We start from the raw sequence: 13,039 nt of genomic DNA, 5'->3' as shown, positions 1-13,039 counted from the left end.
ATCACCCCGCCCCCACCAAATGGAAAAGGCAGTTCCTCAAATCTGTAGGTGCACTCGGAAGAGGCTGAGGTTCCTAAACCTTTGATGCACCTGAAGTTAATTTCCTTGCAAAGAGACACTCTCCTTCCCATCCCCTCAAACCCAGCTCCCCAATCGTCCCCAAGGCCGCTATTTAATTAGAATTTTCCCCACAGAAAATTTTAACAGCTGCATTAATGTCTTATCCAAACATTTCCGAATTATTTTGTCTATCCTAATTATTCCCCTTTCATCTTCCCAAGTTCTCCCCAACTTTGTCTTTTTTGGGGGAGGGGGTGGTAGAGTGGCCATACTCAGCAGTGCTCAGGGCTTACTCCTGGGTCTGAGTTCAGGGATCATTCCTGACGAGGTGCAGGGGACCCTACGTGTGTGTGTGTGTGTGTGTGTGTGTGTGTGTGTGTGTGTGTTGGGAGAGGGAAGGGGTTGAACCCAGGTTGCCGCATGCATGGCAAGCACCCAACCAGCTTTGCTATCACTCTGACGCCCTTTCTCTTTCATTTTTGGTTTTTGGGCCACACTTGGCAGTGCTCAGGGGTGACTCCTGACTCAGTGCTCAGAGGCGACTTCTGGTGGGGCTCGGGGACCATGCAGTGTCAGGGATGGAGCCTGGGCCTCCTGCCTACATACCACCCCAACCCCTTCCTTCTGCATCTGCATTGTGATAGCCCCACATCCGTTCAGCCACCTGACGACGTTAGAGGATGGAGTCTTGAGTCTGAGCACAGGATGGAAACTTCCACGTCCCCTGATGTTGTTCTCTCCCCCTACGCGGGCCTCTGTGTGGTGAGGGAGGGGGTGCAGTCTGTGCCTGTTGGGGGCCAGCAGTGGGGGGCCAGAGGAAAGGGACCCTCACCTTGAAGAGCTGCCATCCCAGGTCCCAGATACCTGCGTCATCTCCCCAACCAAAGCTCTGATCCAGCCCTCCCCTACCCCCCCCGCTAAGCCCCTCACAGACACAGAGGTTGGGAAGCTCCCGCAACAGAGGGGCCAGAGTGGGGGGCAGCGTAGGGCCACAGCAGGACAAGGGACAGGCCAGCTGGGGTGGGCGGTGAGCTAGTCAGCGAAGGCTCAGCTCGGCTCGTGTGTATCACTTTATTCTTTTCTTTTCCGTCCGGGGCCCCTGCGGTGTGGGGGGGCGGGACGTGGGGGGCCGCCCTGCCCCCGAGACCACTCTCTGCCTCTCTCCTCCTGCTCCTCTCAGCTCACACACACCCTCCTGACGCTGCTGCTCCCACACCCGGCACCTTCGGGGGTTCCCTCTCGGAGCCCCTACTTTCGAAGCTCACCCTGGGAAATAGGGACTCTGGGGTCAGTTTCAAGTCCCCCCCCTGAAGTCTACCTAAGGGGGGAGGCTTGTGCCCTGGTTACCTGCTCTTTTTCTCTCTGCCCTGGCAGGGCCTGGGGGGGGGGCGGGGGGAACGGGAAGGTCCCCAGGGTTCCCTCCTGACCCTCCTCTGGGGCCCTCAGGCCGAGGCTGCAGCCTGAGGTGACGGACAGAGGCAGGAGGGCCGGGTCCCTCCATGTGGCCCTGCCCAGACCCAGGCTCCCTCATTCTGGCCTCTGGGGCTCCGGCGGGCAGCGGGATGCACTCTGGGGACCCGCAGGACAGCCAGGGTCCCCCTGGGGACCACGGCAGGGAGAGTGAGCAGGGGTCAGGGCTGTGAAGGGAGCTCGTGTCGGGGTGCGGTGCCCTGGGATGGAAGGGGACAGTGAGGACAGGGGCGTGGACGGTCTCAGGCGACAGGGGGGTCCCCGGCCTTACAGCACCTCGTGCTGCTGCTGTGTGGCTTCACTGACAACCTGAGGAAGAAGAGAAGCCCAGTGCAAGGGACACAGTTACCCCAAGCACGGAGCCCAAGCCGCTGCTCCAGCCTCACCCCCTACCTCGGGGCAGAGTCTCGAACAAGCACTGCTGCTGCTGGGATGCTCTGCCCCCCTACACACACACACACACACACACACACACACACACACACACACACACACGCACATCATCCAGATCCCACTGCTCACCTCCCTGTCTACACACACACACACACACACACACACACCATCCAGATCCCACCACTCACCTCCCCATCTACACACACACACACACACACACACACACACACACACATCATCCAGATCCCACCACTCACCTCCCCATCTACACACACACACACACACACACACACACACACACACATCATCCAGGTTCCACCGCTCACCTCCCCGTCCCGCGTCTCGATGGTTTTGATCATCACCGTCTTCTTGGTGTGGACCTCGGAACTCCTCTGCTCCGGGCTCGTTTCTGCAACAGATTCAACCGTCTCCAAGTATCCGCAGGCCCAGCCTGTCGGTGTCCATTCATGCACCCGCGGGGGGGGGGAGCCCTAAGACCCCCCCACCCCCCTGTTCCCTAGTCAGCAAACCCTCCCCCTCCTTGATCCCTGCACCCCCAGACTCTTCAGATCCCAGGGGCTCTGTGTGCACAGGAGTGAGCAGCTGTGCCCCTGGGACGGGCTGGGTGTGTGGGGGGGGAGGGACAGGGGGGAACCACTGAGGCTGCACAGTGCAGCCGCACACCACTGCACCCCTAGACTCCAGGGAGCGCTGAATCCACTCTGGCAGCCAGAACCCCAAAAGCCCAGTCCCGAGATGTTCATCTGGGGAACCATAGGGTCTCCAGTGCCATTAGCAGCCCAGGCTGAGCAGAACGATGTCTATTGTGGTGGTGCTAATGGGGATGGTTCCCAGACCAATGGTGCCTGGGGACTACCCACCTCCCCCCCACCCCCCGCGGCATTAGAGGTGCCAAGGATGGAACCCAGGGCCCTATATGTGCAAGACACTTAGACCACACCCCCATCCGATGCCTTCATTCAGTGTCTTAATGAGAGCTAGGTATGACTCAGTCTCTTGCTCCTCTTCCCCACTGGCCTCAGTTTCCTCCCTGGGAAAGAGTATCAGTGAGACTTCCTCTCTCGTGACCTCTAGCACTCTTGTATTCAGAATAGCATTAAATTTTGGTTCTTGTTTTTTTTGGGGGGGGGCTCAAGGGATGCTGCTCAGGGACCACCCCTGACTCCATCTCTCTCCAGCCCAGTATTAAATAAATGGTCTCAAACACAAGGCCCCCGGACGCATGTCTACTTTAGTCACTAGATGAAAAGAGAGGGTGTGTGTTGAGTGGGGCCGGGAGGATCCCGGGTGGGCTCTGGGATTGATTCTAAGTCTGGGGTCGGTGAATCTCCTTCGCACACCAGCGGCTGCCATGCCCCATGGGACTCGGGGAAAGCACAGCGTGTATTTTTTCTTGATGGAAATGAACATCGAAGATATAAAAGGTTTGATCTAGGAAAGGGGAAGCTGCCAAGAACTCCGACTTGCTTTCCTGAAGTAGCGTTCCAGCCCGTTTTTCTGCTCTCGGGGGTTGGAAGCCACGCGATCTGCATATTACTAATGTCACATGGCAAAATGCCTGGGAGCGCGTTCTTTTCATTGTTTGGCTCCGCTAAGCCTTGGCTTCATTTTTTCTTTTTTCCCCCCTCTTCCCCAAGAAACATGCACACGACATCTTGCTCCGAAAAACTGAAGGTGTCCAACCAGCAGCCATGGGGAGAGGGGATGTGTGTGTGTGTGTGTGTGTGTGTGTGTGTGTGTGTGTGTGTGTAGGGTTGGGAGGGGGGCTTGCCTGGCAATTTGCCAAGCAGGCCGTGATTACTGGGAGCCCAGGGCGGAGAGTTCAAGATGCTCCAGCTGCCAGGCCCTCAAGGACACCGAAGGACCTTCAGAGTTTGCAGAGATCAGCAAATAGAAACCGTCTGCCCCACCCACCGCCCACTTTGTCTTCTCCAGCCATGGCCCTAGGCCTCCCTTTGGCTAGGGCAGTGCTGGCCTCCTGCCCCCAGCTCCCCAGCAAGCACTCACCTCGGAAGTTGAGAGAAGAGTAGGTCTGGATAGGCATGTTGATCCTGAAAGGGGAGAGACCAAGCCCCCCCAGAAGTCAGGACTCTTGATATCTCCCAAAAACCTCCCTTCAAAGCCTCTTGCCCAGCTCTGATACAAAAAAAAAAACACCCTTGGCTGTTCCTACTGCAGGCCTCCCCCCTCATCCCCACATCATGCCCTCTGCCACCCTGCCAAGCCAGCTCCACGGGTGCCAGGAGCTGTCTGTTCTGGAAGGATCACCCATGCCATCTCTGGACACTTGAGACAGCCCACACATGCCAGGGTTGCCAGGTATGGCTTCCTGCTGCTGGCAGGGCAGGGAAAAGCTGTGGGGGACACCCCACAGGTGCCCACCCTCCTGCCAGGCTACAAGTTCTGGCCCACCCATGGGAAGAAGGAAAGTTCCAGGAGTTCCCCTTCTGCATCTGAGGGTTTGGGAAGTCACCCAGCACACTGCCAGCTACCTATAGTAGACACACTGTGAGTGTGTGAGTTCGTTTGGGCGTGTCTGTGTGTGTGTTTTGGTGGTCACACCCAGCTGTGCTCGAGGGGCTACTTTCAGCTCTGTGTTCGGAGGTCACTCCTGGCAATGCACCAGCAGTGCCAGGGATCAACCCTGGATTTCTTTCTTTTTTTTTCTTTTTGGGTCACACCCAGCGATGCACAGAGGTTACTACTGGCTCTGCACTCAGGAGTTACCCCTGACGGTGCTCAGGTAATTCATACGGGATGCTGGGAATCGAACCTGGTCGGCCACGTGCAAGGCAAACACCCTATCCACTGTGCTATCGCTTCAGCCCCTGTAACCCTGTGTTTCTTGCATGCAGAGTGTTTGATTAGTCCGAGAGCTTTCTCTACAGCCCGCTACCACTGGGAGGGCCTCCCAAACAGGGCTGAGGAGACCCGGGGGTGGGGGGCGGGTACTGGAAATTCTCAGCCCCTCGATGCAGTCTTGGGGATACCCAGGCCGCCCCAGCACTGCTGGGACACTCCAGGTCAGTGAGGATCTGGGGACCTAGTGGTTGCAGAGAATCAAACCCAGGTCAGGTTCATGCTAGGTCTAAGTCCTAACCACAGTACTATCTCCTGGCCCCCAATGCCTGTTTGTTTATTTATTTATTTATTTATTTTGTGGGGGGCCATACCCAGTGGTGCTCAGAGTTTATTCCTGGCTCTGCGCTCAGTAATCACTCCTGATGGGGCTCAGAAGATGATACTGCGGTGCCAGAGAACAAATCAAGTCACATCCAAGCTACATGCAGGGAAACGCCCTCCCTGCTGTGCCAGCGCTCTGGCCCCCAGTGGCACTTTTGTGTGGTTCAGTCTGAACCATCTTGGGTGCAGGGTGCAGAGCACGTGCTCTACTGTACTGAGCCACATCCCTCGCTCTGACCCCGTCTACACCGCGGCCAACTTTACACCTAACTTTTGTGTGTAGGTCAGCGGCCTCTGATCCCCGGGTAACCCCGGGACACCTGCACTGTGTGTGGAGTTGTAACGTTTCCACTCCCCCGACATGTCCCCCGGGCTCCCCTTCCACTTGTTTATTATTTTCTGTGTCTAGAGTTGAACTGCTCAGAGCATATGGTTCTACATCTTGTCCTATGAGCCCCTGTGTGTTCCGGCCGGGTTTGCATGTGTGTGCAAATAGGCACATGTGTGTGCAGTCCATGCACGGACGTGCGTGTGCAGGTGTGTGTGTGAGTGTACACCCTCCTGAGATGCCCCTGTCCCACCTTCACCCGTCCCCAGCCTGCTCTCATCTCTCCCCTGACGGGCGCTAATATTTTATTACCGGTTGCTAAATATGGTTTTATGCGCCTGGTGCTTAATTGTGAAGGTGGATGAGGGAATACTTGGAGTTCTCTTTTTATAAAAAGCGATTAATTAAATCACTTTTTACCCAGGTGGCCTTGGTTCATTCTCTGTCACCAGTGGAATGGTGGCCTCATGCACAAAACTGTTACCAGATCCTGTGGAGGGGGCAAAGACCCTCCCCAGCCCAGGCAGGGTGGGGCCCCCAGAATCCCGCCGCTCCCTCCCCTACCGCCCCAGCCGGGGTGCCGGCCCTCACCGGCTCTCCTCGCCCTCCAGCAGTTTCCGGTAAGTGGCAATCTCCACGTCCAGGGCCATCTTGACATTGAGCAGGTCTTGGTACTCGCGCAGGTGACGGGCCATCTCGTCCTTGAGGTGCCGGATCTCCTCTTCCAGGCGCGTGATGCTGTCCTGGTACCCGCCGGCCTCGTTGGCGAAACGGTCCTCCATCTCCCGCATCTGCCGCATCAGGGAGTCATTCTGCAGGGAACAGGGGACTGGGTTGGGTGGGACTGAGTGAGGACAGATCCAGCCTGGCCCGGTGGACCATGGACCACTCCAGCTTCTCGTCCCAGTCAGGGACCCCTGACACAGGGGGGCGTGGAGTCCAAAACTCATCTAAGAGAATGGGGGGAGTCCATCTCCCCATGGGACCCCCCACGATTCCTCAGATCCCAGTGGGGAGTCCCCCAACTATTTGATTTGGTTGGAGGATTTTTTTGGGGGGGTCACACCCAGCCATGCTCAGGGGCTCCTCCTGGCTCTGCACTCTGGAATCACTCCAGGCAGTGTGCAGGGGACCATATGGGATGCTGGGGATCGAACCTAGGTCAGCCGCGTGCAAGGCAAACACCCTAGCGGCTGTACTATTGCTCTGGCCCTTGGTTACTCTTTTGTTAATTTGTTTTGAGAGATTTATTGAGAGATTATTTGGGGGCCACACCTAGTGGTTGCTCTGGGCTTCCTTCAGAGACTTTGCTCAGGGATCACTCCTAGTAGTGCTCCAGGGGACCATACGGGGTCGCGGGGATCTAACCCGGATCAATTGTGTGCAAGGCAAGCTCCCTACTCACTGTACTATGTTTCCGGTCCCCCACCTGGAGTTGGTGCAGGAGAAAGAGGCCCAGCAGGAGGAGGTGATGGGGGGCGGGGAGCGGGCCGGGGCAGGCAGGGACTCACAGTGCCCTTAAGGGCGTCGATCTCACAGGTGTAGGACTGGATCTGGTGCCTGTACTCCATCATCTCCTGCTTGGCTTGGCGCAGGGCGTCGTTGTTCTTGTTGGCTGCCTGGGTCAGGTCGGACACCTGCAGGCACACAGAGGGGTCCAGGGATGAGGGTGGACAAGGGGGCGGGAGGACCCAGGATCACAGAATAGTGGGGATGGGGCGGGCAGAGGCCCCGGCTGCCCACCTTGGACTTGTACCACTCTTCGGCTTCCGAGATGTTCTTAGCCGCGATGGTCTCGTACTGAGCCCGGATGTCCCTGAGGGCAGCGGTGAGGTCTGGCTTGGACATGTCCATCTCCACCTGGACCTGCTGCTCCTGAAGCTGGGCCTGCAGCTCGCGGATCTCCTGCGGGGGTGGCTGGGTCTCAGTCCCTTCCCAGGGTGACAGGGGACCTCTCCCTGCCTCCTCCAGCCCAGTACCACCACCACTTTCCAGGAGGAGAAAGAGGGGGGAGGAGGGAGAGGAGGAGCATGAGGAGGAGGAGGAGGAGACAGAGGAACAAGGGGAGGAAGAAGTGGGGGAGAAGGAGGGTAAGAGGAAGAGAAAGAGGAGGGAAAGGAGCAGGAGAAGGAGAGGGAGAGTGAGAGGAGGAGCAGGAGGCAGACAGGAGGAGCAGGGGGAAGAAATGGAGGGGGGAAGAGGAGAGGGAGGAGCAGGGGAGGAGGAGAGGAGGAGAAAGAGGAGAAAGAGGAGGATGGGGAGGAGGAGCAGGAGGAGGAGAAGAAAGGAGAGGAGGAGCAGGGAGAGGAGTAGGGGGAGGATGAGAAGGGGGAGGAAGGAAAGGGAGAGGAGGAGGGAGAGAGGAAGAGAAAGAGGAGGAAAAGGAGCCAGAGAAGGGGGAGGAGGAGCAAGAGGAGAAGGGGAGGAGGGGGAGGAGAAGCAGGAGGAGGGGGAGGAGGAGCAGGAGGAGGGAGAGGAGGAGCAAGAGGAGAAAGGGAGGAGGGGAAGGAGGAGCAGGAGGAGGGAGAGGAGGAGCAAGAGTGGAAGGGGAGAAGGGGGAGGAGGAACAGGAGGAGGGGGAGAAGGAGCAGAAGGAGGGAGAGGAGGAGCAAGAGGAGAAGGGGAGAAGGGAGAGGAGGAGCAGGAGGAGAGGGAGGAGGATGGGGGAGGAGGAGGGGGAGGAGGAGGGGGAGGAGAAAGAGAAGGATGGGGGAGGAAGAGAAGGGGGATCATGGGGAGGAAGAGGAGGTGGAGGAGCGGGAGGAGGGGGAGTAGCAGGAATGGAGTCCCAGGGTGGAAGAGGCAGGAAGGGAGGGGGCGGAGCAAGCCAGCGGGCCCCTACCTCCTCGTGCACTTTCTTAAGGAAGGCGATTTCCTCGTTGAGAGACTCGATTCTGCGTTCCAGATCAATGCGCGCCAGAGTGGCTGCGTCCACATCCTGGGAGAGATCAAAGGCAGAGGCGAGGGTCACTGAGCAGCCAGGCCAGGGAGAGGGAGAGCTGGGGCCATGCAGGAATGAGGGGGGGGCGGAAGGGATGGAGGCCACAAGGCAGGGCTGGGGCTCACCGCCCGGAAGGCCGCCAAATTGTTCTCTGCTTCTTCTTTCAGTTGAATTTCCTCTTGCAGCCTGGCGGAGAACAAGACAGAAGGACCAACAGTTGGTGAGGAGAAAACTGTCCTAGGACTGCGGGACAGTGACTGCCTTGCACATGGTCAACCCGGGTCCAATCCCTCATACTCCATATGGTTCTCCGAGCCCCACCAGAAGTGACCCCTGAGCACAGAGTGAGGAGTAAGCCCGGAGCACCACGGAATATTGCTCAAAAAAGCAACAACAACAGCAACTGTCTTAGTGGAGAGCAAGGCTTAGTTCCATGAGCTGAGCTTCAGCTTTGCATGCGGGGGGTCCCCGGGGTTCAGTCCCTGGCACCACATGGCTCCCTGAGCACCTCTGGGAGTGACCCTCAAGCACAGAGCCAGGAGTAAGCCCTGGCCAGGGGTTGCTCCAAAACAAAACAAAACAAAACACACAAACAAAAAAGTCATCCCTGGAGCTGATTAGCTGGGGCCGGCCCAGGAGCGGGCACAGGACCGAGCCCAGGCCTGGCGCCCAGGCAGAGACAGAGGTCCTGGGGTGGGGTAGGGGTGGGGGTGGAGAGACAGGAACTAGCCCCATCTCGGCCCTGCAGCCACGCCCTGGAAGCCCGTGTCCCCTCCAGATGGTGACCTCCCAGGATTAGAGTCTATTTTATCCGTGTCGGTGTCCCTGGTTCCCTGCCCCAGTCGCCGCCTAATGCTCAATGCGTGTCTGGGAACTGGGGTGCCTGGTGGCGCGTGGGGCCCCTGAACCCACGTCCTGCGCCTTTCCTCAGCCCACACACCCTCTTGCCTCCCTCACTTCTTGAAACGCACAGTCTTGGTTCAGATTTTTTCTCCTCAACCCCCACCCCCCAGCCCCCACCAAGAGCCACACCCGCTGGTGCTCAGAGACCATACATGGTGCATGGGACTTGAACTCGGTGGCTGGGTTGCAAGGCCAGCGCCTTACCCATCTGTGCTACCTCTCCAGCCCAGCCCTACTCAGCATTTCCTCTTTGGGGGGCAGGGGAAGGCATGGGAGGATGGAGGCTTCCATTCATCTGCCTGCCTGACCCCCCTCCCCACCTACGGCCCCACCATCAACACATCACCCCAACATCTCAAATAGTTTTGAAAGAGGCCTTCCAGGGGCCAGAGAGATAGTACAGTGGGGAGGGCAGTCACCTGCCACGTGGCTTACCAGGGAACCCGCATTGGGTCCCCCCAAACCCCGCTAGGAGTGAGCCGCAAGCCCAAGACTCAGGAGTAAGCATTGAGCACTGCTGAGGGTGGTCCCTCCCAAACAAAGATCTAAAAAAAACGCCTGACCTCCCACACGCCCCACAGCTCCCCAGGAAACTCCCTGAGAGGAGAGAGCCCAGTCTAGGGCCCACTAATCCCTCAAGGGAACCAGGAGATGGAGAGGGGCGCTGAGCGTCTCCCCCCCAAACAAAGACTTAGACAGCTCCTGGCCTTCCAAAGGACCCACACCTCCCCAGGAAACTCCCTCCGAGGAGAAAGCGAGCGTCCAGGGCCCAAGGCCGACTAGTCGAGGGGACTCCTCGAGGGGACCCGGGGAGAAGGAGAGGGGCACTGAGCGTGGCCCCCCCGCAAAGACCAAGTAAGCGCCTGGCCTCCCAAACGCCACCCCCTTCCCCAGGAAACTCCGTCGGTAGCAGAGAGCAGGAGGGGGGAGTCCAGGCCCGACCAGTCCCTCGCGGGGGGGGGTGGGGGGTGCCCACGAGAAGGGCAGGGCAGGGGCGTCAAGGGGAGGGCGCAGGGCGCTCACTTGGCCTTGAGCCGCTGCAGGTCGTCCAGGAGGTTGTCGCGCTCCAGGTCGACGCGCGCGCGCTGGTTGGTGAGCACGTCCACCTGGCGCCGCAGCTCGCGCATCTCCTCCTCGTACATCTCGGCCACGCGCGTGGGCTCGCGGCCCTTGAGCCGGTTCACCTCGGCGGCCAGCACGGCGTTCTGCTGCTCGAGGAAGCGCACCTTCTCGATGTAGTTGGCGAAGCGGTCATTGAGCTCCTGCAGCTCCACCTTCTCGTTGGTGCGCGTGGCCAGGAACTCCTGGTTGACCGCGTCGGCCAGCGAGAAGTCCAGCAGCTCGCCCGAGCCGCCGTAGCCCCCCACCGACGACGACCGGCCCGCGCCCAGCCGGCCGGCGCGCAGCGAGCCCAGCCCGCCCGGCGCGCCCCCCGACGTGCGCGACACCTGGTACACGCGCGACGTCATGGAGCTGGACGAGCCCTTGGAGCCGAAGCCGCCGGCGCGTGGGAACACGGGCGAGCCGAGCGAGAAGCTGGGGCCGCCGCCGAACGTGCGGCGGTAGGAGGACACGCGCTGGCTGGACGAGTAGGCCTGGCTCATGCTGGCGGCGGGCGCGCGGGCGGGCGGGCGGGCAGCGGCGACGGCGACGGCGAGGCTGGCCGGGTCGGACGGACGGTGCCGAGGGGAGTCGCGGGCCCCCGGCCGGCCGCACTATTTGTATCCCGCCTGACATCACCCCGCGCCGCCCCGCCCCGGACAGCTGCAAGGATCCCGCTGTCCTGCCAGCAAAGGGCCTCGCCTGGGCTGCCCGCTGCGGCGGGGGGAGGGAGGGGGAAGGGGTGGAGGGGAGGCCCGCGAGGGGCTGCTGGAAAAGGCAGGGGTGGGTGAGGCTGGGGGAGGGGGGCATCCGGGAGGGCAGGCAGAGAGGAGCTGACTTCCCCAAGCTCAGAACACAGCCGCCCCCCACCCCACCCCCAGAGTCCCAAGCACGGTGGGGGATCCCCTCCCCCCACGCCCAGGCTGGCCCTGCCTTTGGGGGTGTGGGTGCTGGGCGAGAAAGGGGGGTTCTAGGAGGGTCTTCTCTTCGCCCCAGGGTGGTGGTGGTGGTGGGGAAGGGGGGGGGCTTTATATTCTTTTTGAGAGGTCATGAAAGGCCTCAAATGGACCCCTCTTTTTTTGGTTTTGGTTTTGCTTTGGTTCTTGGACCACCCTCGGCTGTGCCCAGGGCTTACTCCTGGCTCTGTGCTCAGAGAGGGCTTACTCCCGGTGGGCACCCAGGGGGCGCTGCCTATGGCCTGCGGGGGTCTCAGGTTCTCTGAGTACTACCACCCCGAGGAGGCAAGTGCCTCACCCGCTGTTTCATCACTCTTTTTTGTTTGCTTGTTTCTTGAAGTTTCTCTGGACGTGGGAAAGGCTTAGCAAGGCTAAACCTTTGAATTTGAAGCCAGAAAGGCCTCTAAGCAGACAGGGGAGGAGGGCTGGGAAGGAGTAGCCTCCAGCCTCAGTTTCCCTCTGGGCCAGCACAGGTCCTTTGGCTTCTCCTTTACCAGCCAGGGTAGGACCTGAGGTTTATAAACAAGTCCGTGATTTCCAAGAAAGGGCCAGATCAGTTTCCAGTTCCCCACCCCACACACACTCACACACATAACACCCACCCACCCCCACACTCCTGAGGACTGAGGAGGGGGGCTGCGCCTGCCCCTCCCTCGGTGATCCACACCCTCCCCCACTCACAGCCCACGCCCCCGCACCCCAGGGGTTTGCGTTTTGTCAGGAGCGCATGTCAACCAGCCATCCCCCTGGCAGGAACAGCGGCCAAGCCGAAATGCCAGAGCTGGTATTTATAGAGGAGAATGCACCCGTCCAGGAAGCCGGCACGGGAGAGGGGCCCCGGGGTGGGGGCCCGGGCACCTGAGGAGGCACAGGGGGCCTCAGGGGGTCGGGAAGGCTCTGAGGGACAAGCCCCAGGTGCTCCCCACCCACCATGCCCCCCAACTGCCAGGTGGCAGGAAAAGTGCCCCCCAAAGAGGGCTTCCTCCTCCCGGCCGAACCCCTCAGCACTAGGCACTGAGGATAACCCCACGGTCTCCACGGACACCAGCTGACCCCTGTCTTTTTTTTTTTTAATTTTTAATTAGTGAAACACCATGAGGTACAGTTGTAGACTTACAAATTTTTGTGCTTGGTATTCAGTTATACAATGATCGAGTACCCATCCCTCCACCAGTGCCCATTTCCCACCACCACGGATCCCAGTATCCCTCCCACCCCCCCATCCCCCCATCCCACCCTGCCTCTGTGGCAGGGCATTCCCTTTTGTTCTCTCTCTCCTTTGGGGGGCTGTGGTTTGCAAAAGAGGCACTGAGTTACCCCCTTGTCTTACCCCTCACATAGTCTTGGTTTCTGTTTCGGTGCTCAAGAACTGCCTCTAGCCCAGTGCTCCAGGATCGTTCCTGGTGGTGCTCAGGAGCCGTATGGGGTCCCCGGGGGGACAGAAGCAGGGTGGACAGTACCAGGCAGGGGCCCTAACCCCCCCTCTGGTGTCCGTTCCTCTCAGGCCTCTGACTCTTTCATTTTGGCTTTTTGTTTTGTTTGGGGGCCATACCCGGCAATGCCCAGGGCTGATTCCTGCCTCTGCACTCAGGGATCACCCTCACGGTGCTTGGTGGACTCCAAGGGATGCCAGGATGGAACCCAGGTTGGCCGTGTCTAAGGCAAGCTCCTGCCCTGCTTTGC

At 59.7% G+C, this 13,039-nt stretch overlaps 1 protein-coding gene across 1 annotated transcript; it reads right to left on the bottom strand.

Moving 5' to 3' along the window:
• Window positions 1-1,117: 1,117 nt before the first annotated feature.
• Window positions 1,118-10,976, bottom strand: DES (desmin). Its single transcript, XM_056111703.1, has 9 exons — window positions 10,323-10,976; window positions 8,522-8,582; window positions 8,298-8,393; window positions 7,199-7,360; window positions 6,967-7,092; window positions 6,047-6,267; window positions 3,952-3,995; window positions 2,250-2,332; window positions 1,118-1,839 (listed from the first exon to the last, which is right to left on the bottom strand). The coding sequence occupies exons 1-9, from the start codon at window positions 10,901-10,903 to the stop codon at window positions 1,798-1,800; spliced, it is 1,416 nt and encodes a 471-aa protein (XP_055967678.1). The 5' UTR covers window positions 10,904-10,976; the 3' UTR covers window positions 1,118-1,797.
• Window positions 10,977-13,039: the final 2,063 nt, after the last annotated feature.

Source organism: Sorex fumeus, unplaced genomic scaffold, assembly GCF_029834395.1.
Source record: "Sorex fumeus unplaced genomic scaffold, SorFum_2.1 ptg000014l, whole genome shotgun sequence".
NCBI classification, from domain to species: domain Eukaryota; kingdom Metazoa; phylum Chordata; class Mammalia; order Eulipotyphla; family Soricidae; genus Sorex; species Sorex fumeus.
The sequence above is the reverse complement of the archived record's forward strand: the minus strand, read 5'-3'. Positions and strand labels throughout refer to the sequence as shown.

What these genes read in the sequence shown, in the direction of transcription:
- DES (XM_056111703.1), bottom strand. Translation starts at nt 10,903, where the DNA reads ATGAGCCAGGCCTACTCGTCCAGCCAGCGCGTGTCCTCCTACCGCCGC. An exon ending in AAGAGTGGTACAAGTCCAAG is followed by an intron (nt 7,093 to 7,198) that starts GTGGGCAGCCGG and finishes GTGTGCCTGCAG; the next exon opens with GTGTCCGACCTGACCCAGGC. An exon ending in TCGAGACGCGGGACGGGGAG is followed by an intron (nt 1,840 to 2,249) that starts GTGAGCGGTGGA and finishes CTTCTTCCTCAG; the next exon opens with GTTGTCAGTGAAGCCACACA.